We start from the raw sequence: 25584 nt of genomic DNA, 5'->3' as shown, positions 1-25584 counted from the left end.
TTATAAATGACGTTCACGTAATAAACGATGGCGTCATAATGACGAATGAATATTAAAAGCCCAGGAATACCCAACGAATGTGCAACTCTGCTACACAATCACCGTTCATCGGACGAAATTGATCTCCCCACTACAGCCAATGAGACAGTTTAATACAAATTCTATAAATTGTTAAATCAAATCCCGCGGAAGTATAAGTCTGTCACACGAAGGAAAGGGACAATTTCGAAGCACAATCACTATATTTCAGACGTCCAGATTTCACTATCGCGTCAGTTATATTTAAACACGATTTCGATTTTTTACACAAACTAGTTCAAGCAACTACATCCCTGCAAGCTGAAACCAGTGGCAACCATCACAAATTGCCATTTAACAAAAGGAAACGGACACTGTGAAATGAGAACCATAAACAAGGCCTAATACTTGCAAAATTCTACCCGTCAGAACTATCACTAAACTTAGAAGGGGACCGTTTGATCTTGTTTTTCCCCGAATTTATTTCATCGATTATGCCAATTTCGTGATGGGATCGATACGCCATTTCCAAGCGAGCTTTTTCAGCCACTGAGTGAGGGCGTGTTTTCGGAAATTCAACAATTTGGAGGCCTGTTACTGTTGTAAGGAGTGTTATTGTTTCTCCTACCATTAACATGAGATAGTCATTACACTAACAGCATAGGAAATCCTGATCGTTTACTGCAATGGGGAAATGAATAATGAACGAGGCACCTGTCTTGTAGACGGTTCCTGCAGGGAACAGGGCGGTCTTCAGATATCGGTTTCAGTTTTGGATTTTGTTTTGTTTGTTCGTTGTTTAGCATCGCACTCAACAATAGTCATGCTATGTGACGGCGGTCAGAACATTATCGAGTCTGGATCAGAGAATGCAGTGATTGATATTATGAGCAGCGATCCACATCGGGCATGACCACATGGTTTGTTGTTACCAGGAATTTTTAAGAGGGATTCAGATTTGGTCCGAGAATTGGTCATTGTCTCGTCAGTGCTGTACTTGTGACGTCATGATGCTGTACTCGTGACGCCATGATGCTGAACTGTGACGTCATGAGAGGGCAATTAATCAGGAGGATGAGCCAGTGATGACGAGACAGTTGTGGGAATATTTTCTCATATGAATAATGTTATGACAATGATAAGTATTATATACTTCAGTGTGAAAGACTGAGTCTTCTGCAGTTGAGAAAAGTGATATTTTCATTGCGGTGAACATAACACCTGATATTTCACGGCTGTGAACATAACTCTTTGATGGAACTATTGTCATACAAGAGTTACCTCCCCTCAAATTGTCTCCCTTTATGGCAAGTGTCTGGCCCGTACCCAAACTGTTGACGTCCTATTTACGTTAGTTCCACATTAACACGGCAAAATTATGACAGATGGCCATTTATGGAGTTAATATCGACATTTTTGTTACTTGACCAGCTTGTATTCCTTCGCTTCCAACAGCGGTCGCGCAGCTTTCAAGAATATATTTTTTAAGTTGATCTTGTATACAATGATAATCGAATATATGACAAAGAATTTTCGTGACCCTAAATATTTTTAAGACTTTTGTTTATTATTGTTTAAGATTTTGCAAACTACTACTTTTTAAGTCGTAATTACAAGGGGTGGTGAAACGTCCCTGCGTATCAGGTACGGAGAATTTACGTTTCAAGGTTTTACATTTTGTAATGAGTGAGTGAGTGAGTTGGGTTTAACGCCGCTTTTAACATTATTGCAGTTATATCACGGCGTGTCAGCTTAATGTGGGAGGAAAGCCCGAAGTGATGCAGGTCTAAGACGTTTACCACTTCGGTGAAACCCACGAGCACGGGTATGGTGCTGACAAACCTAGAAACATAATTGGGGCGAACCGGGATTCAAACCCACAATTATAGGTTCCTGGCGTGCCCAAGGGACGCAACTCTGCATAGCGAATCGCGGCGCCTTAGACGACTGGGCCCCCCGTGTCCCCTTTTGTAATGAAAACAAAATAACTTCCGGTAGAAAACTACACATAAAAATACAAAATAAATAGTGGATAGTCCGTGGTCTTGTGGTAGAGCGGAAGGTCAGTGGTTCGATCCCCGACCGCGTCATACCAAAAGACGTTGAAAGATGGTACTTGCTGTTACCCTGTCTAGCGCTCAGTATTAAGGGGCTAAAACAAGGACTTGTCGGCTCGGAGTCAGTATACTGTGTCTGAGTGGGGTATTCATGTTAAACTGCGGCATGGTATCTCAGTGGGCTAGCACTATAAATCGGCATCAGTCTGGACTAGTACAAGCAGCCACACACACACACGTGCATGCACGTCGCTATATAAGTGCAATAATCTTGGACGCGACGTTAAACCCCATTTCACCACCATCACCACTTTTATTATTGCGCCATAGAACTGCAAGGCATGACGAACGCGCATATGATCAGAACCCGTCCATGCTCATCTACATCTGATCAAAATAAGACCAACTGATGTCATTCATATCATCATAATCTATCCAAAAAGTATTATGTGATTATAATCAATGTCATCGATCAATAGACAATCGTCTTGTCGTATGATTAAAATCTTAGTTCATGTACCAATACCCCACTAAGATAAACAACCACAAATATTATCGAGCTATGTAGCCTCGTGGAACAAGTCATCATTCATTCGACCCTTGCTCTAAAACAGTCCTATCAGTCATGTCGTGATTCAAGTGTGGGGCGTTCCAACACACAAAATTAAAAGTGTACACGAGAGCTAATGGTATGCATGGCTGTCCTCGTTATTCACAGGCCAGGAACCATGAAATCCTGTTAATCCTACATGTACACTAAGGAATAGTTGGATTACCGTATCAAGAGTAAGCAGTAATATCTCTTATAATGCTTTATGTATTTCCAAATCGTAGACGTCCAGAAAATGGAATATCCGAACTATCGCGGCTTCACGTGCTGTATTACAAAAGATGAAAATGAAAAATGAATATCAAATAACAACATTAAAACATTACTATCGGTAGATATATTGATCTAAATGCGTATTAATAAACACATACTAACACACATAAAGTACAGGTGATTTCAAGAAACGAGTCATTAATTTCCTATGGCCTTATCAATTAAATGGTCACAAAAAATAAAACTTGTGCATGTAAATTGTCAATATTTTTCCATTACAGTTTCAACATTGTTTACCTATTATCAAACTTCACATTAGCAAAATAAACAAACCCTTCATTGAACATATGACTGTAGAACAAGGACAAATAGTTCGCCCGTTATAACGACACTATCACATGCACTCAGAGTCAACAATGGCCGAGGAATAGACCAAACATCACACCAGCAATATCCAGCGTTCTTAATGGTGTGTTATCATTCTACCATCGATTAATAATCGAAGTAATGGGTGCTCTTAGATGCAGTGTGCTAATATTACATGAGGAAATAGATTGAACACATGGAGCACGTGTTTCAATATACATTTGTATTTCCACAATACAAGCTTGGGAGAAATTTCTTGTCCTACCCTTGAGGCACCGAACAAGCCCGTTCTTGACACGTGTAATTTGTTTTATGTATTATCCAAGAATTGTAAAACAATTGATAAAACATTGTTCTATCATGACGTCATTTCTAGAGATTCGAAGATGCGCTCACAACTTGATGCCGTCGTAAATTGGACGACGTTATTGTTGAGAAGGAAGTGTCTTGTGAGTTGGCTTAAGAGGCTGTACCTAATGTTGATATCTTATATAAGAAATAAACGACTCGTGGTCGTTGCTTATCGTACAATAAAACACCGCAGGGAGAATAAACCAAGCGGGGCTATTCCCCTCCTCGTTAATTCTCCCTGCAGTGTTTTATTGTACGATAAACAACGACCACGAGTCGTTTCTTTCTTAATGATATTCGTTTATAGTGGCTCTTCTATATATTGTCTTCAGAAGAATGTTTCGGCATTGTTTTACGCGAGTGACGACAAGCATGTGTTTCACCAAGTTTTGGGAATCGAACCCGGGTCTTCGGCACGACAACATTAACCACTGGCTACCTGGACTACGACGAGGAAGTAGCATGAAGTTTCTTACTGCCGCGATGTGTAGACCCGTGAAGATCCGGGGTAGAATAGGTCTTCAGCAACCCACGCTTGCTGTAAAAAGCGACTCTGCATGTCGTAAGTGGCGACTAACGAGGATCGGCTGGTCAGGCTCGCTGACTTGGTTGATGCATGTCATTTATCCCAATTACGTGGATCGATGCTCATGATGTCAATCACTGGATTGTCTGGTCTAGACTCTGACATATTGCTGAGTGCGGCGTTAAACAACAAACAAGCAAACAAAACAACAGTCGATGGATGACTTGTCGTGTGAGGTACCGAACCAGGGTCTTCGGCGTGACAGGCTGACGTTTTAACCACTAGGCGACCCAACCGCCCCCTAGTTTTACAAACATACTCTCACCTGGGACATACGTACGGCGAATTGCTATTGCCAGATAATGACGACAGACATTTCCTGCAGGTAATATGCAAGCTAGTCGTTTTCTCAATTTCAACAGCGAACGCTGGTAGAACGACACTGGAAATCTATGAGCTCAAACTTCACGTGGGAGTATCCGAGATTTGGTGTCTTTTTTACGTCGAGGTCTGGAATATCCGATTGTTTGAAACAGAGACTTATTCACCAGGAACTGCCTTAAGTGCTGCAACAAAGGCCGTCCCGGAGTAATCCTCGGTCACATGTGCCAGATGTGCACAGGCAATAGAGTCGCTGTGTTACCCGCGAGAAGCTCAGAACGCAATTTTTATGCACCGTTGATCGTGGTGATAATAATAATAATAATAATAATGATAATAATAATAATAATGATAATAATAATAACAACAACAACAACAACGACGACGACGACGACGACGTTGATTTGTTTTTGTTATTCCACGATAATTTGAAATCAACATTTGCTCGCTTATTAAACATCCTCACCAGAATATTTTACCATTTAAAATAAAATTCAATTTTTTAAAAAAGAAATACTTATTTCTATACTGTGGCGTCTAGAACTGATACACGTACCTGTATCGATACCGTAACACGTGCCTAACTCGATACCGTTACACGTACCTGCATCGATACCGTAACACCTGCCTAACTCGATACCTTTATATGTACCTGCATCGATACTGTAACACCTGCCTAACTCGATACCGTTACATGTACCTGCATCGATACTGTAACATCTGCCTAACTCGATACCGTTACATGTACCTGCATCGATACTGTAACACCTGCCTAACTCGATACCGTTACATGTACCTGCATCGATACTGTAACACCTACCTAACTCGATACCGTTACATGTACCTGCATCGATACTGTAACACCCGCCTAACTCGATACCGTTACATGTACCTGCATCGATACTGTAACACCTGCCTAACTCCATACCGTTACATGTACCTGCATAGATACCGTAACACCTGCCTAACTCGATACCGTTACATGTACCTACACCAATACCGTACATGAGCCTACATCAATACCGTACCACGTATTAACACCAATACCGTAACACGTACCTACATCAATACCGTCACACGTACCTACATCAATACTATAACACGTACCTATGTCAATACCGTACCACGTATTAACATCAATACCGTAGCACGTACCTACATCAATACCGGGCTGCAATATATCAATGATGTCGCTCTTTGATTCATGAAAGGGTTTTAAACGTCAGATAAATAACTCTTATCAACCTTCAGTCAATCTTTATCAGTCGTTAGACCAGGTTAGTCAACCTTTCCAGGCGATCGTAAATGTTCTATTGGCGGACTCTAGCCCACCTAGACACGTGGTCAATACAGGATGAGATAATGGCGACTTACTCCAGCGCCAATAGTCCAATCTGCTAAAGTGCAAAAATAATCGATTTATTATATTTTATAGAGGTTTCCTTTTTGCAATAAGATCTCTCATTCTCCCATGTTTAAATCTTTTACATTTATAACTATTGTTGCACTTTCACAGATCAATTTTTTGAGAAATAAATTAAACAGTATTTTATTCTCATTGTCTCATCGATCGATTGCTTGACAGTTTTTTTAATGTGTTAAGGTGATTGAGTGAATATTATTGACCACGAAAAATAATCTCACCTTTACTTTTACTGCATGCCAATATTGGGTTTCGTTCTGTCACTCCAAAAATCAACATGAATAATAAAAACAACATGCCACTAGCACCTTGACTTGAATTACAAGTATTCTTTTTCTTCTGGATAAGAAACAGCAGATATAATATTCTGAGACGGCTGGAATGTCTGAGACGCAATATTTTTCTGTCACTATGACACCCAAATGGTTGGTTCTTGACATTAACCCAGTGTTTCCGCGTTTAATTCATATAAACCAAAACCACGGTCATATTGATGTTGACAATACGTTTCCATCAACCACATGTGAAAGGATTCATAACATGTACCCTGCACTTGCAGGATACCGAAAATATTGACCTCCACTTGCAAACTAAATGTATTCTTGAAATTGCAACTGTTATAATGAGGTTAATGCCAGCGTGCATTGTTTTCAGCACGTCTCTGGGAAACAACATGATGGTAGACAGACAACGGACCCTGCCAGACAATCGCACTTGAGTGGCCCACAAAAGGTCCATCATCAAAATTCACGATGCCTTACTGACGCTTATTTGGGTCGAAGATTAACATTGATTTTCCAAAGCGAATGTTTATCCAAACTGAAATATATATGGAGACATAATAGAATGAGTAATCTGAGAAATGACGCCACTGTTGTTTTGTGCAACAAAACATTGCAAGAGCCGCAGAGCTGGATCAGCATATATTTACACTGTTAAATGAATATCCAGGTTGTAAACCTATCGGCGACTTTGACTCACGGATCGGATCGGAGAGGATTTTGATGATGAATATCAGGACCTCGATAATCTTAGTCAAACTTGACCATAAAAAAATCATGAAATCAAGAATTATGGTTGTCAGTTAATTGACATGTATATTGTGAAAGGTCGTACTGAAAGAGACGCACGGGGTGATCTCGCTTTTATAGCAAGCCAGGGAAGAAGTGTCGTAGACTATGCAATTGCCTCATCAGGTATATTTCTGTATGGGTAGCCTAGACTAATTGTTAAAGCGTTTGTTCGTCACGCCGAAGCCGGGTTCGATTCCCGACATGGGTACAATGTGTGAAGCCCATTTCTGGGATCCCCCGCCTTGATATCGCTGGAATATTGCTAAAAACGTGTGCAGCCCATTTGTTTTCATAATGCTGGTATAACTAGGACTAGTTTGAGCTGAACTCGAAAACAACCTCCATGGTCTGAATGAAATTGTCAGAGAGCAAAGAGAGAAAAATATGATATGCTGAATAAAATTCCGAAAATCCAAAAACAATGTCATCACGAGGATTATGTGTGCGCGAAAAATGAATTTAATGAACTTTGCAGTTCTAAGAAGATAGATTATAAAAATAAGGCGGATAAAGTTGTATCTAATGCAGGTAGAGATACAGTCAGACCTTCTGGAAACTTATTAAAAAGTACTGTGGAAATTAGCGTAGCAACGATTCGAGCATATCTTCTGACAACTGGTTTGAATACTTAAATCATTGTTGAACCGGGATACTGACAATAACAATAATCAACACGTGAGGAAGTATTTACATGATCGTAATGTTTCTACATGTGAGAACTGTGCAGGGTGTGATGATATACACGGAGGGGGGAAAACGGAAGCGGAAATCAGAGAAGCAGTCAAACACATACGGAGGGTTACAGCGTCTGGTTTGGACGGAATTCCCACGGAAGCATGAAGGCATCCTTTAGGTTGTTCGCGCCGTATTTAATGACTTTATTCAATCGAATTCTAGAAACAGGACAGTGCCTCATTCATGGAATTCAGGACTTGTTGTGCGAATTCACAAACAAGGGGATAAAACCGATCAAAACATTATGGGGAATAACATTGTCAGATATGCTGGGACAGTTATTTACTGCTATCTTCACACGATACTTAAACTGGGGTTCGAACTACAAACCATAATTTCTGAAGCTCAATCCGGATTACCAAGAAGATTATTCAACAATTGTTCACGTTAACAGCTCTGATTCACAAATACTTAAGAAAAACAGCGTGAACATTTTCAATGCATTTTTGCATACTTCAAAAAGACATTTGGTTTGGTGGACAGAGCTAAACTGGTCTCTCTCTTGTTGAAATCTGGCATCCACGTGGAAACATTTACGTTATTACAAAATATGAATACTAATGTTAAAGCTTCCGTTAGAAGAAATAAATGCCACAGTAAAGATTTTTTTTACTTCGCAGAATGGTGTAAAACAGGGATGTATGCTATCACCCATTCTGTTTCCCGTGTATATTAATGAACTTACAAGCACTGTTGTAAGAAAAAGATACTCATGGTAACTTCGTTGATAAAACTATTGAGGAAATATTTTTGTTGTAGTTTAAAAAAATTAGACGATGTAGTGATGTTTGCTTACAGCTTTGTAAATTTACAATTTAAAATCTATGTTTTATGTAAATATTACAAGCCATGGGGTTTAACAGTAAACATATACAAAGCCAAAGTAATGGTTTTAAAAATAGTGGTAAACTGTCATATCGATGGTAAGTAAACAGGCCGTATTATAAATGTATACTTAGGCATATTTTTCTCTTGAAGCAAAAGCCTGCAATATTTTTGCAAAACAGGGAGACAACGCCCATTCTGTGGTGAATCAAATAGTGATATGTTTCCGGATATACCTATGCAGACGGCTCTGAAACTCTTTGATCGCAACATTCAACCAATATTCATCATCAGCCAATGATATATGGCTCAGAAATTTGGGGTGGCACAATTAGAGAACCAGTCAATGTTATTAACTCTAAATCCTGTAGATTCCTCCCAAAAATAGATATAGATTCTCAAACTACGTCGCCCTTGGATAACATTGTCGAATCCCCACGTATGTCTACAGCTATTCACGGAGTAAAGGTATTGGATATGGGTTAACGACATCTCCACAGAATAGGTATGCTGAGCACTGATGCACTATGTTGAAAACATATGACAATGAAGGGGATCCATTATTTTATTTGCATTTAACTCAGATGACATTTAGAAATGGTTGGAAACAGTTACACTTTGATAATGAATGTATAATTACATCTGAACAATACTTGTGTGCGAGTGAGTGCATGTGATATCACGGCGATCTGAATAATAGTCTGGAAGGTTGGAGGTCACAATGCCCGGGGTGACACACTATTAACAAGGTCACGTGACCATGGGATCTGCAACAAGCATGGTCTTTTGCCACCTTTTCCAGCCTGGTTTGTTTGTTTGTTTAACGCCGTACTCGGTGATATTCCAGCTATGTGACGGCGATCTGTAAATAATCGAGTCTGGACCAGACAATCCTGTGATTGATATCATGAGCATCGATGCACGCAATTTGGATCGATGACATGCATCAACCAAGTCAGCGAGCCTGACCACCCGATCCCGTCAGTCACCTCTTACGACAAGCATATTCACCTTTCGCGACAGGCATGGGTTGCCGAAGACCTATTCTACCCGATCTTCACGGGTCCCTACCTGGTACCCCCGGGTACCGGGTACGTGGTATAAAAGACCTTTGAACTTCACGGGTAGGTAGCCATAATGTTTAGTTCTGAACAACGTTATCAGAAATACTTTTCATTAAATAAATGAACAACATCCGACAATTCTCTGGGACCTTGAACGTGGTTACTGCACTGAGCGTCGTGAACCGCTGGCAACAATAGATATGGGTTAGAGGCGCCAGATTCCTCGGTAAACTGTGTCAACGTTATCGCCCTCATTACATGCCCAGTCGCCGTCTGTTGTGGTAGTGACTTAATTAATCCCAATAACAACATCATACATGCTCGATTATATATTAAACACAGACAGATACTTTATTAAAGTCTCACAGAGCATATCATAAAAAAGAAATATACAAGATAAAATACATTAGAATACTGACCCGTTCTTACGAGAGACTATTTTACATAAAATACAAAAAAAGAAGAAGTAAACTTAAGTTAACTACTGAAATTATGTAACCAACAGTTACAGTAAGGGTAATATTAGACAGGTATATACAAATTGGCATTCGCTGTTTTAAAAAATTAAAGCAGGTTTAGGCAGATAAAATGACATTTCAGGACACGACAAAATAAACGTAGCTTTCTCGACGCCACTAAAAGACATGAAACCGTATCATATTTGTGTGCATTTGTTAAGGCGGTTTCTTTCATGATAGCATAAGAGGCAGTATCGTAATGAGAGCAGTATATCAAACACATATTCCCCACACAACGCGTCATAACCACATGAAGAACACCAATTCAAATAGACAACCTTGCATGACGCCTATTGTCATTCGGACACTATAGCCCGATTTTGGCATGCCTCATTGGCATTGGCCTGTTACAAGATGTGTGGGGTCGGATTATTTTCGGTTAACGGAAACTACAACCTTGAAGACTGAAATTAAGATGGGCGGATCGGATGACGGGGGGTGGAGGAACACTTGCGGGCCACCAACACCCACGTTACACTTTGTGCAGTACAACCAGATCTGTCATATACATACAATCTATAACCATACATGGTGTCTCCGTGTTCCTTGATTGGGATTCTGGTTTTATTACTTTGGCTTGAAGTAATCTAGGCGTCGACATGAGACGAGTTGAGTATTTATAGTAAACTCCTCAATGGAACTGGTGCACAGTATGCCTGGACCAGACAATTCAGTGATCGACATCCTAAGGATCGATCTACGGAGTACACCTACATAATCTACTGTTCATCAATGTTTTTGTTCTGTATTTGGACCCCCAGGGTCAAGAAGGCCCTCTCATATCCACATGACCTAATTTGACACATTTAGCAAACCCAGATCACTTCATAACTTGTACCTCTCTTATGGGTAAATATCTTATGAGAGGACATGCATCAACCAAGTCAGCGAGCCTGACCACCTGATCCCGTTAGTCGCCTCTCACGACAAGCATGGGTTGCTGGTGATCAATCCTAACCCGGTATCGTTCATAAACAACTGTTATTTCCATCTTATCTGTAGATGCATGCGTTGTCCTGTTTCAATATAAATAAAAGCGGAAACATCCTTTCAAAAATCATAAGAAACATCGGCTAAAAGCAGAGTCCATTGTGCGATTCCGACTATATTATAAGCATGTGTTGAAGAATGACTATCAACTTGTAATATTTTTTAAATTTGAAATTTACACGATATACGGCTTTACCATTGGACGAGAGGTCGGTCACATGTGTAAGTGTATGGACGACACGATTTGACGTTCATACGTTTTTCACGAAATGACGTCAACACCTAATTAAGGAAAAGAATTGATGGATCAACAACTTCTTTATTACAATTAAGAGTGACGTTTCCGTGTTGGTTCTAACACCGTTATCAAGCAAGTGATACACAGAGTATGGTTGACAGGTTATAGTGTAGACAAAATGTTTTGAAAAAATATTTTTTCAATCACCAGCAGTATTTTCAACATTCATCGGCTGTCGCATATCTTGTACACCACTGGGTAAATTAACCGTGTCACTTGCTTGATAACGGTGTTAGAACCTACACCGAAACGTCGCCCTTAATTGTAATAAAGAAGTTGTTCTTCCATAAATTCTTTTCTTACTTAGTGCTCCAACTTCTAAATGCCTATCAAAGAAGAAGACGTGAACACCGACGGAAACCCTGTGAATTCCCTAGCACGAATACATACAGAAATGTTGTTTCTGATCATTTAGACCCTTTTGTCCTGAACTTTTTAGCATACATTGAGAACACGTCAGAGGGTTTGACTGCATGATCGTTCACGAATATCCTCGCCTCGATCCATCCTCGTGAACATAACGATGCATGATATGACGCGGCCGGGGATCGAACTCCGGACCTCCCGCTCTCCAGGCTGACGCTGTACCACTAGACCACGGAGGCGGTCCACACGTTCAGGTATCACGAATATGATGATGGGTCCAAATAGTACACAGGGTTGTCTTCAAGTCATCAGCAGAGGTCAAGTTAGTACACGTCCGGAGGGGGCCATTGTCGCAGTTCATATCAACTTCGTATATCGAAATCTTATTATTCTACCAGACCGCCTCCGTGGTCTTGTGGTAGAGCATCCGCCCGGAGAGCGGAAGGTCCGGGGTTCGATCCCCGACCGCGTCATACCAAAAGACGTTAAAAGATGGTACTTGTTGTTACCCTGTCTGGCGCTCGGCATTAAAGGGCTAAAACAAGGACTGGTCGGCTCGGAATAAGTATACTGTGTCTGAGTGGGGTATTCATGGTAAACTGCGGCATGGTATCTCAGTGAGCTAGCACTATAAATCGGCATCAGTCCGGTATAGTACAAGCAGCCACACAAACACACACACGTACATGTACGTCGCTATATAAGTGCAATAATCTTGGGCGCGACGTTAAACCCCATTTCACCTCACCTCACCTCACCTCACCTCACCTCACCTCACCTCACCTATTATTCTACTTTTTCAACTGAGTTTTCAAAAGGGCAAGCTTGACATTTGATGGATGATGTGGTTCTGAACATGCGCGTGAGGAAAACAATGTATTCTGATAACGCAGGTAAATCAGTGAAAGGCACCCACTTAACTCACCTCGGTGATATCGCTGTGTTTGGGTGTCAGGGAGTGCGAGATTCTTGAGATAGTATTGTCAGGGTTAATGAGAACATGCACGTACAGTTTTGACAGTAGCAAAAGCACAAGCAGGCGAAATGGTAAGCTTTTTGTTCTGGACGAAAACATTGAATCCTCGTTTAACCGAAACCTATTAATCCGGACGAATACCGCTAAGATCGCTTACACACAGCGACATTACTTTGTAAACAGGATTCGCGTTAATCCGGAAAGAAGTTAGTCTGCACATTCGTTAATCCGGACGATTTTCCAACCGGATTAACAGTGTCCCTCTGTCGTAATTCCTCAGAACGGTGTTATGCGCCCTTGATAACCATGGGCTGGACTGGTAAAGACTTGGAATATAGTTACAAGGTTGAGCAGTCGACACATGTTTCATGGCGGCCTCTCTGCATCGACTGACGTCAGTTTATGAGCTACCTTTTCAAGTTCATTTTTTAACAGCTGCCAAACATTTCCAGTGATGTGTAAGACAAGACTTTGAGATAAATTTCGATTTCACGTGCCCCGTGTAAACCCGTGTAAACCCGTGTAAACCCGTCTATAACTTGACTATTTCCAAGGTTTCCAACAAGACATCCGACGGCTAGGTATTATGTGAAGTCTGATCGACGAGAATATGTCTCAATGTATGCTTGAAGTAACATGTATAGAATAATTGAAACGTGGCTCGTCTACCATGGAAAACTTGTTAAAAATTATATGACTTTCTGAAATAACGATTCTGTAAAGTTTTAAAAATATTCCAAATATAACAGTAGTAATCAATTTCCAAAATAACAATTTTGCAAAGTACATGTATAAAAATTACACTTAATGTAGCATTATATTAATCGATTAATACACTTGCAGGGTATTTGGGGTATTCATTATTGTAACAGAAATCGCAAAAAAATTGCTTTGAGACCTAAGCTTTAGACAATGCCCTGGCACAATAAATGTTAAATAAATGAGATCTGTTCACAATGCCCCAAATCAATACTGTCTTTTAACTACATTGATCATACGTTTTCTCATGCGATTAGCATGCATGGCGAGTTGATCGAAATAAACGGAAGTGCTCAGGGGAAATTGGTAGCATGTGCGCTGATTGGCTGACATACCTGAAACTCCAATCCGTGGCGTTCCCTGCAGTATTCCTTTAGTTTGGGGTAGACCCTCTCCATCAAGGTATTGCGTTCAAGCGTGGTGTCTAGAAGGAATTATTAAAAACATTCAATATTTCTATTCACACATGATTTATAAAAATATAATGTGCCGTATCGTGTTAAATTAAACATTAAACATGAAATATTTAGTTCAGAAATTCATCAAAAGGATTTTTCTGTAGAGACTGGTTTTGTGTTTACGTGACAACGACGCAGTGCGTGAAGGGGACAAATGGCAGTATACGTGCGGGACCTACCAAAAAGCTACCACCGGAAGCCGACGTTTAAAGATCTAATATATTATGCATGACATTCTTCGAGTCACGATATTTTCCTTAGCGCATTAATATAAATGGTTGCGCGAAGCATGGATAAAACAGTTGCACAAGTCTATGTTATCTGTTCGATCCCCGACCGCGTCATACTAAATGGCGTTAAAATATGGTATTGTTGTTACCCTGCCTGGCGCTCGCCATTATCGGGATAAAACAAGGACTGGTCGGCCCGGAGTCAGTACCCTGTGTCTGGATGGGATATCCATGTTAAAGTGTGGCATGGTATCTCCCTGGGCTAGCACAATAAAACAAGCATAAATTCCGGACATGTACATGGCCACACACACACACACACACACACACACACACACACACACAGAGAGTATGCATGCGCGTCGTTAAATAACTGCAATAACTTTGACCGCGGGGTTAAACCCAATTTCCCTGTATTTTTGTTGTAAGGGGGTAGGCTCAGCCAACTGACTGCGTGTTGAGAAGGGAAGCTGGTGTATGACAAACCAGCACCACGGGTGGCGTCACAACTATGTCCGTCTCCTCTGAACTTTGTTAATTGTATAAGCCGCAGTCAGCAATAGTCCAGCTACATCACGGCGGCTATCGGATGCTCCTCTCTTTCTTTGTTAAAATAAATATATATTTGTCGCGTTCCTTGGCTATACTATCGCGCTCCCTCGCGATAATGGCCCGTTCCGTAAGTGTCTGATGCCAGAAAGAGTCCTCACTCACTCACTCACTCACTTCGGTTTTTTTATCTAAATCCAGACCAATGTTGTACCCTTCAGATTTACACTTAAAAAAAAAATAGAAACGCACAGGTATAGTTTTAGTAAATTTATTGTACCTAATAAAGTCGATATATTTCTAATTTAATATCATATATACAAATATGAAGCTCAATATTCACATGTTGTCGTTGTACAAAGGCATTGAAAACTGTTCACTGTCATGTCACATAAGGCCACAAGGTTGCGCTGAACTCAGTATCTCGTGTGGCCGCCCCGGGCAGCAATCACGGCATCTCCTCGGCCTTGAATGTATAAGTGTACGAATTCTGTCCTGCGGAATTCTGCTTGTAACACGTTGGCCAGTTTTGGGAGAGTCTGCGGCGTGTTCTGACGTTGACGTACACATCGAACGAGTTCACCCAAGAGGTGTTCGATTGGGTTGAGATCTGGAGATCTTGACGGCCAAGGCAAGACATTGATGTTTGCATTATGGAGATGGAACGTTGTCCTATTGAAACAGCTCCCTCTGGCGGTCAATGATTGGAAGAAGGTGAGGTTGAAGAATTTGATTCGTGTTGCGATTAGCTGTAAAATTTCCCTGAACCACAACCAAGTCAGATCTCCAGGTCTAAGGTATGGCCCCCCACACCATGACACTACCGCCCTCGAATTTGTCAAATTCACGTACACAATGTGGGGCAAAACGCTCATTTCGACGACGATAAACACGTTGTCTTCCATCTCGTCCGTGAAGAAGAAATCGTTATTCATTGCTAAACCACACTCGTCTCCAGTTTCTCAAATTCCAATGCTGTTATGTATGGCACCAAAGCAAGCGTCGCTGTCGATGGATCTGTTGCAAACCAGGGACGATAACCGGTCTTCTGGGTCGGATTCCAGTCTCGCTAAGATGGTTCCTGACAGTCTGGTCTGATATCATCCTCAAACCAGGGATGCGTCCTGCCGTCTCCGCAGCTGTTGCATTGTGATGACGTAGATGGAACAGTCGAATGTAGCGATCCTGTGCAGGGGTGGTGACTCTTGGTCGGCCGGTTCTCGGACGGTCTATAGTGAAATTGAACTGTGTGTATCGGTCACAAAGGTGCTGTGGTTGACGTTGAAGTGGCGTGCAACAGAAGACTGCGATTCCCCTCTTGGATACGTCCTATGGCGATGTTCCGATCGGCAGCGCTGAGTCTCGGCATTTTCGAACTTAAAAAATGTTGACAATTGAATGCTTGCCTTTTTATAGCCAAACGAGTTACGAATGGCATAACTTGCACGTGCAATTAAGACACTGCAAATCGACAACGGCTGCGTTTTTGACGCACCGTTTGTCAAATATCAGGCCACCAACATTTTCCAATAACATATATCCAACTGATATACCGTATGTTTTGTGTGGTCAGGTTCTATGATCTACATACTACCTGTGCGTTTCTTTTTTTGAAGAGTGTATATATTTAACTTACGTCTATGAATGATTAATTATTTATTATTAAAAAGTTGCATCTAACTTATTCGGATGGGTCGTGTTCACAAATATTACCTCATTCACTTAGTCACTCACTCACTCCGTTAAATCTATGTCCAGAGCTTTTGTGTAAATGTTTCGAGCTATCGAGACAAGCTGGGCACAAAACACAATAATTTGTCTTATCGGATATATCGAGACAACCGACTTTGATGATAAACAAAGATTTGTTTGTTTGTTGTTTGACGCCTCACACAGAAATTGTCCAGATGTATGACTGCGGCCTGTACGTAACTCGAATCTGGACCAGACAACCCAGTGATTCCTCTTGTAATCAACGACCCACGCCGTCAGGGTATGATGACACGCTGTCGACCATGTCCCGAGTCTGACCCCCCGATCCATTTGCTAGCCCCTCACGACAGCATGATCGCTGGGACCACTTCTAACCCGGAATCTCCACGGTGTGATAGCGAGTACGTGACGTCACGAGGTTTTGTCGAAGTCTTAAAAACTCGTAATACATCAGAATCCTACTGGACAATTACTTTAAGTGAGTGAGTGAGTGAGTTTGGTTTTACGCCGCTTTTAGCAATATTCAAGCAATATCACGGCCGTAGTTTACTGTATATGTAGTCACTCCAACGGGATTCGGGTTAGAATCGGTCCCAAGCAGTTTATATTGTTCATAAGTGACTTAATGGATCGGGTGGTCGGGCCCGGTGACTTGGTTGAGTGATTGTCATCGATTCACGACGGCGCGGTAGTTGCTCATAGTATCAGCCATTGGTTTGTCTCATCCAGACTCTTTTTTCACCATCCCGTTGAGATACAGGTGGTACACTGCTGATGCGGCGTTAAACAACAAACACACAAATGCAATCAGTCTCTCTGTGTGTATTCACATGCCTCCGCGTATCTGTTGTCAGGTTGGCAACCAATCTAGATTAGCCGGACTGGGTCAAGTAACGGATATATTGACCGCATTGTTGCCACGATGACGACGGGAGACTACACGATAATGGCCTTCTTGCAGACGTTCCCGCCAGTCAGGGACGACAGAATCACTCATGGTAAGATTTCCCGGTACAGACAGTGAACTTTCCACTGCGGTAGTGGGTGATCGTCCAACAAGACAGAATGTGAAGCTTGTTGGTGTAAAGCAACACGCAGTCCAGTCGGCCAAGATGGAAATCACGCAGAGAAATCCCGAGAACACTCGAGTTACTATGTCTTCTCCAGGAACGCTCCATAGTTCGAACTGAAAACATGTGGCGATGAAACTGACCTATGTTCTGTATGATTGCCTTAAAATACGACTGGCTCAGAAAATATGCAAAAACTTTAATCAGGTCAAGGGACCAACGCTGGTTCATCTGTTAACATTTTATTATCTGGTGCAATTATACGTGGTACAATATTTCAAGGAATCCTGTCTTTTCAGTTTTAAGAATGAAATTTCCTCCTTTGCAGCACGAAAATGCGTCCGGAAAAAGAAATCTTGTTCGCGATAGATGTGATTGAACCATCACAGGATGCATTTGTCAGACGCTTTGGTAAATTTGAAAGTGTGATATCCCGACTGATGGCAAGCTATTACATGAGCACACGGGTGGGGTTTAGATGATGGTGGGTAGAAGAAGACCTCGGAAGACTACTCCCAGGCAGGATCGATGTGAACGCACCATTGCGTTGAAGAACAGATTTATTTCTGCCCCAGGGACAATTTCAGGGTTGCCATAGGAATCCGACTTTTGACGTCAACGATCCGAAACAGGTTGAATCAAGACGTCCTTCCAGAAGAATGCGCCTGACTGTGGCAAACGAGCGCCCCAGACAACAGTGGGAACGGCCGTTTGGAGGTCGTCAACGGCGGCATTGGAGATACAACGTATTTTCTGGTGAATCGAGGTTCAATTTAGGCTACACAGACGGAAGACAACGTGTTTGGAGATGGCGTGGAGAGAGGTACTATTCGGCAGCAGTACAAGACCACGATATACCTGTACGGTGGTGGCAGCATGGCTTCGGTTGCATCCCATACAACAAGACGTATCTAAGACCTACAAGGAAACATGACCTGTCAACGTTCTGTGGACCAAATGTTACTTCCAGTGGTCATCTCATTTGCCCAGCGCCTAGGTCAGAACTTCGAGTTCCAGGATGACAACGCACGTCCTTTCAGTGGTCATCTCATTTGCCCAGCGCCTAGGTCAGAACTTCGAGTTCCAGGATGACAACGCACGTCCTTTCAGTGGTCAGCCCATTTGCCCGACGCCTAGGTCAGAACTTCGAGTTCCAGGATGACAACGCACGTCCTTTCAGTGGTCATCTCATTTGCCCAGCGCCTAGGTCAGAACTTCGAGTTCCAGGATGACAACGCACGTCCTTACAGTGCTCGTGTTGAGAGTTTTCACAGAATGTGCAACAGCTCGGGCAGGCCCTACAAGAAGAATGGCGAAAGATACCACGGGAGACAATCCGGCGTTTGATTTCCAGTATGCCCAGATGTCGTGCCTGCATCGACGCTCACAGGGCTTGGACCAGATATTGACGTTCCTTTGAGGGCTGAATTCAGCAACGTCATTTCTTTACACATCGTTTCTGAATAAATTTGAATGTTCCCTTAAATATTGTTCCTAGCAAATATTAATAGTTCAAAGTCCCTTTTCAACAACACATAATTCGGAACACAGAAAACAGTATTCGGATGTTTAAACAACGTAGTTTTGTTTGAACTGGTAGGCAATTGATTATGTTGCTTGATATGAACACATTCAATGAAAGCGATGGATCTGTACGTTCTTGAAGTCGTCTTGTGTTTCTACCGCACTTTGTTGACTTATACTTGGGACCAACTGTGACATTTACGAGTGTTGATTGATAAATTCTGAGCCTCACAGGAACTGAGTAAAAGTAAAATCTTTTGTTGTAGACATTACATAATGTCTTCGAGGTAAAGCCACAAAAACAGCACGTTCCTCAAGTTAGTCTATTTTCAGAAGGACACAGATCTCTGCACAATTTGCTGAACTGTTTTGTGGATATACCCACACGACATCATGCAATGTCTGCAACAAAATATTTCACAATGACGCAATTCCGTCTGTGTAAGGCTCGGAACGTATTAATCAACCCTCGAACCTTACTATCTCGCTGTCCTTTGTCGACAGGTATTTTCAAAACGATTAACTTGCTCTCGCCGCCATGTGGTTGCAGGAAACGTTTTAGTTTTACTTGGCAGGAGGTGTGATACCCCGGGTTCGATTCCCTACATGGGTACAATGTGTGAAGCCCAGTTCTGGTGTCCCCCGCCGTGATATTGCTGGAATGATGCTAAAAGGGGAGTAAAACTATACTCACTCACTCACTCACTCACTACTAGGCTTCCTCTCTGATTGTGTCATTTGTACCCAAACGTTAGCTTTACTCACTCTCGTTGTCATTTTATACCTTCGTCAGAGGTCTCTTTCACACTCGCTTATTGTCTCACATCTCATTCTCACTCTCATGTCTCATTCTCACTCCCAAATCTCGTTCTCACTTGCATGTCTCATTCTCACTCCCAAATCTCATTCTCACTTGCATATCTCATTCTCACTCTCATGTCTCATTCTCACTTGCATGTCTCATTCTCACTCTCATGTCTCATTCTCACTCTCATGTCTCATTCTCACTTGCATATAACATTCTCACTCCCAAATCTCATTCTCACTTGCATGTCTCATTCTCACTCCCAAATCTCATTCTCACTTGCATATATCATTCTCACTCCCAAATCTCATTCCCACTTGCATGTCTCATTCTCACTCCCAAATCTCATTCTCACTTGCATATCTCATTCTCACTCTCATGTCTCATTCTCACTCTCATGTCTCATTCTCACTTGCATATATCATTCTCACTCCCAAATCTCATTCTCACTTGCATGTCTCATTCTCACTCCCAAATCTCATTCTCACTTGCATATCTCATTCTCACTCTCATGTCTCATTCTCACTTGCATATATCATTCTCACTCCCAAATCTCATTCTCACTTGCATGTCTCATTCTCACTTGCATATCTCATTCTCACTCTCATGTCTCATTCTCACTCTCATAATTATTTCAGCACGTGTTTCCACGCCTTCTCCACCGGCATTCTATCCACATCTTCATCACTTTCAACCCATCACCCCCCACCCACCACCCACCCCACCCAGACTTCCCCACCCCTTACCCCATCACCATCACAAGCTTCCCACAATCCTTAGTTCAAACAATGGCTGCCAAAAGAGCCATAAAGAACACAGGCATTCTTTTTCCATTTCACCGTAACATGTAATTAACGCTGGCGGGACGATTAGAGAGAGAGACCAGCACGCGCGTCAATCATGAAATCAAACTAAAGCCTGGTAATTGGACAAAAAATAGTCAACTTCTTATGCCTTTGACAATTATATAATCATAAATAGGATATCGCAATACTTGCTAACGGGCGTGAACACACCTGTACTGGCGTGAGGTCTGTGTGACCGCGCAATTCTGCCCTAGGGCACTCGTCAGATGGAGAAAATTCCAATCGTGGGCTGATAAAGACGCCAGCAGTTATAAAACCCCGTCAGTCGTCGGTGGCTTTGATAGCCGAAATGTTACGATTAAGAGGGTCCAGATGGGGCGTGTTGGATGTGCGTTATTTGACGAGAGATCACCTCAATGAATATTCACAGTTCTTTATTTGTTTTCACTTTCATCACATCTCTTACATTTAGATACGCAGAAGTGCTTCACCCACGGCTGGCTGACCTGTCAGTGATGTTGAACTACTGGAAACATGCCACGTGTTACGTAAAGTAGGTACATAAATCAACACGTTTTACTTAGGTAAACAAACAAAAATGAGAACAAAAATAGAACGTGTGGCCGCCGGTTTTAAGTCACTCATGTACATACTGCCCCAGTAATCTTAGGCTTCGCCTGTCACCGTGAGAAGCTGGGCCCATTAGAGGTGCAAGAATCCATAGATCCTGGCATCGAATCCCAGATTGACCCCAGTTATGATTTTCCGTCTGCCACTAACATATCAGAGCCTTGGCCTTAACCACAGTGGTGAACTCACTTACTCTCCAACCCGGTCTCCCACTCACACGCTCTCACACTCACTCACTCTCCCACTCACTCACTCACTCTCCCACTGGCTCACTCACTCACTCACCCACTCTCCCACTCGCTCACTCACACGCTCTCCCACTCGCTCACTCACCCTCACACTCACTCACGCACTCACACTCTCCCACTCACTCTCACACTCACTCTCACACTGGCTCACTAACTCTCACACTCTCACACTGGCTCACTCACTCTCACACTCGCTCACTCACTCAGACACTCTCCCACCCAGTCACTCATTCTCCCACTCGCTCACTCACACGCTCTCCCACTCGCTCACTCTCCCACTCGCTCACTCACCCAGACACTCTCCTACCTAGTCACTCACTCACTCACACATTCACATTTGTTAACTCACCCACTCCATAATTCTCCCACTCGCTCACTCACTCACTCACTCTCCCAAACACTCACTCACTCACTCACTACAGTTGGCGCAGTTCGCGCGTCACACGCTGTGTCCCTCCAATACAAACCTACCACGCGGACGACAATCTCCATTCTCCATCAATCGGGTGAACGGACCCTCCTCTGGAGCCTCATCCTATATCGATTTCGGGTGGAATTATTATATGGTCTCAATAGAACTGGAGCCATTTCATGCGCTCCAAAATCACTTGCTTGGATCCACAACTTGGATGGAATTAATGGAGAGTGATTTGCTTTATCAAAGTTCATAAACGTGGGTGATAAAAGACGCCATTATGAAACGGAGCGTCCAAACCAGACCGAAACGGCGATAGTCACAACCTGAAGTACAAACAGATTTGAAAGTCGACGATTCAAAATGTCTTGTTTATATTTATCTTGGCTTTCGATTATACATCAACGACAGGATAGAGTGATGCATATGACCTAACTGACCTCTATTCTAGATTTTTCTTGGTTCACGCCAACTGGCACCGGGGCGGTGACCTGGTTATGGCGCATGGATACCTGGATGACTGACGTCGACAGTTGCAGGTTAAATACATTTTACAACAAAACTCTTATGTACCATATTAATGTAATTTGTTAAACATTTTATTTATTTTATTCAAACTCTGAACATTTTAGAAGAATTTTCCAATTTCAATACCAAATTACCCCTGAAAACAACTACGTATAATTAGACACATGCCTAACAATGTTGATTCCTTTTTATATGATCCGGAATCTGTACCCCCATATTAAGAGTTTAATACAGGTCCTTATATGAAGAATATGTACGTTTTCCAACTGAAATATCTGATTAATTTATCAAACAGCAAAATGCATTGAAACTGAGCATTAAACAGTCTCTTTACAACTCTGTTTCTGTATCAATTGACCCATTTCCAAAAAAATTATTATCGAAACTATTTGACAGGTGACGTTAGGAATATATCAACACCGATTCTATTGTACCTCACGCGTTCGCTGCAATCATTATTCTGAAATAAGAAAATTGATAAAAGATCGAATTCTCCTTTCAACAAGTGCCTTAAGGTCAAAGAGATATTAGTGGTCGACTATGCCTATATTTGACATACGTAAAACTCATTTAACATCCTAATATATATAAACTATTTGTATTTTGATGACAACTCTTCGACAAATACACAACCCTCGATAATCCGGACGGTATTGGTCGGATTAATAAAGTCGGGATGCCCTATATAGCACATGGTGGTGATTATAGTGATACTAAATGAAGAGGTTCTCAGACACACGGGTCCGGTTTAGCGGGGTGTCACTGTACGTGGTATATCTATGGCCCAAATGTAGTCACGTCCCGATAATCATAAACTCCAGAGCGTCTAACCAGAGACCAATGCCGATAGCGGTAGATGGCCCCTTGTCTAACCGTATACCGCTGTGATTGCATATGGCCCTGTGAACCGACAGTCTTTTGTCAGTATTACTATAGGCGAGCATATAGAAAAGTCATTACGCGCGACACAGTGTACTATAACCGCATTGGAACGTCTCCCAAGGGTTTTATGGCTTAAAAAACCGTCGGGTGTTTCAAAGAACGCCTTTTCTCTTTCCGCGTTATGTTTTTTTACTGTAATGGGAGACATTTGGTCTTGACTTTGTTGAATACGAGAAAACGGGGAAACGGTTATCAAATGTCCATATTGTGTTTCAAGCATGGAATCCTGAACATGATCCGGCAAATGTTAGGCCACGACAATGAAAGTAATTCGAGATTCTCAGATCATGCAGTTTAGGGTTTAAGGTTGTATTATGACGCCGGCACGTACTGTTGTGATTCTTGGCCCCTCCGTTCTCGTGTTTAGTCTTGTCTCTACACAATGTGTTTAGTTGTGTGTGATGTGTTGCATGGAGGAATGACTGTGATTTCGTTGAGAATGAATTTTAACTTGCAGATAAAGTTAAGATAATTGTTAAAAATGTCACACAATATTAACCGATATCAAAATAGTGATTAATCCATGGTTATGAAATATTAATTGAGGGGTAAATGTATACGTCATTTGTATGAAAGTTCGTATTAAAAACTATATACAGTAAAGTACGGTTATAACGAACTCAAATGGACTACTAATTTTAGCTCGTCATAACCGTAGTTCGTTATAAGCATATATACAGCATCACTACAGCAAATAGTCGGGACCAAAAATGTAAGTTCGTTATATCCATCAGTTCGTTATAAGCGTGTTCGCTATAAGCGTAGTTTACTGTATCTCAATATAATAACATGATTCTTATTCATGACATACAAGCACTAAGATGTATGAGCGACTATACACACTGTTGTAGTATGGGAAAATTATACATCTTTGTGATATACTTTCAGATGACTCACTGGACAATAATACTTTCTCACAACTGCTCAACACTTTATGAGAATAATTGATAAATTAATAACTATAAAAATAGTAAAACTAATGTTGTCTTCACAATATATAAATACCTTAACTTAAGCGGAAATCCATGTTGTGCAATTAGCATTAGGAAAGCGACATATACAGAAATCCCTAGTGGGTTTATGGGGTACTGAACCAAAACTATCACGGTAAACATCACTGAGAGCAGTAGGATGAATATGACTCCTCCTACTGGGAGTTGACGAGCATGGGGGAACGACACGCCGACTCAACTGTGGCAGTGTGATTGTGTACACAGTGATAGTTAGGAGATAGCACTAACCGGACCCCCTGCAGAGCCTGGTTGAGTCACCCAGTTTCCCAATCACTGCCGCGACATGGCCGAGTCTTTATCAGTAGGCAAACAATAGATTCAGAGACCAAGTTCAACAAAATATCCAGACCAGGGTGTAAACGGATGTAATACCGCAGCTACAGTGAAACACATTTGCACAAAACCAACGAGAGAGCTTTCTAGTGATAAGCCTGCATACCTATCACTCGGCTCATCTAAATGTGTCCACCCTCACACCTCTGATTAAATAAATAATATATTTACACCTGTATCATTTATAATGATTATAATGATCATATATACTCGTCTTCTATAAGTTCAGTTTAGAATATAAGACCTTAATTGGTGAATCAAATGTATTTTACTTACCAGTGAATGTGGAACTTGTAAATATCCGAACAATCTTGGAACTAAGGGCTGGTAAATCATCCAAACATCCAACGAGGACTCGATCCTTTTTCTCTTGTATTTCGTCGGGGATTTCAGAGAGAGGTGTACCCTCTGGTAAATCGTGCTGGTCCGCCATGGTGTTCAATCAACTTGTCTCCGTTTCCAAGTTCACTTTACCGTCTTGTTACACATCGTCATCCCATTTTAAGAAAAAAAACTCCAAAGCTTCAAAATACAGCAATTTCTCCCCGGCGTCACACAGACCGCATAGCTCCTTCTCGACGTCAAGTGACCGACTCGCGATAACTAGCAGGATCGGTAGCGACCCTCCCGCCTCAGCAATGGGGCGATTATCCGATTAGAGCATTAACGTAAGATTGTTAGAGGTAGTCAGTGCTAAGAGTCAGTGAAACTATAGGGTTTAAGGAACAAGGCGTTAAGAGGAGGTACAAACGGTAGCTGTGCACAGCCGTC

At 41.8% G+C, this 25584-nt stretch overlaps 1 protein-coding gene across 1 annotated transcript in view; it reads right to left on the bottom strand.

Moving 5' to 3' along the window:
- LOC139470252 (NACHT and WD repeat domain-containing protein 2-like) overlaps window positions 1-25378 on the bottom strand; it is a 52736-nt gene extending 27358 nt beyond the window's left edge. Inside the window, exons 1-2 of the mRNA XM_071252596.1 lie at window positions 25090-25378; window positions 13885-13973 (exon numbers count right to left, since the gene is read on the bottom strand). Coding sequence (XP_071108697.1) covers window positions 13885-13973; window positions 25090-25246 — 246 coding nt within the window. The 5' untranslated portion in view covers window positions 25247-25378. The remainder of the gene's footprint in view (window positions 1-13884; window positions 13974-25089) is intronic.
- Between the last annotated feature and the right edge of the window lie 206 nt (window positions 25379-25584).

This window comes from Haliotis cracherodii, unplaced genomic scaffold (genome assembly GCF_022045235.1).
Source record: "Haliotis cracherodii isolate W230 unplaced genomic scaffold, xgHalCrac1.p SCAF_20, whole genome shotgun sequence".
In the NCBI taxonomy this organism is placed as follows: Eukaryota; Metazoa; Mollusca; class Gastropoda; order Lepetellida; family Haliotidae; genus Haliotis; species Haliotis cracherodii.
Note: the sequence above shows the minus strand (reverse complement) of the source record. Positions and strands in the feature narration are given on the sequence as shown.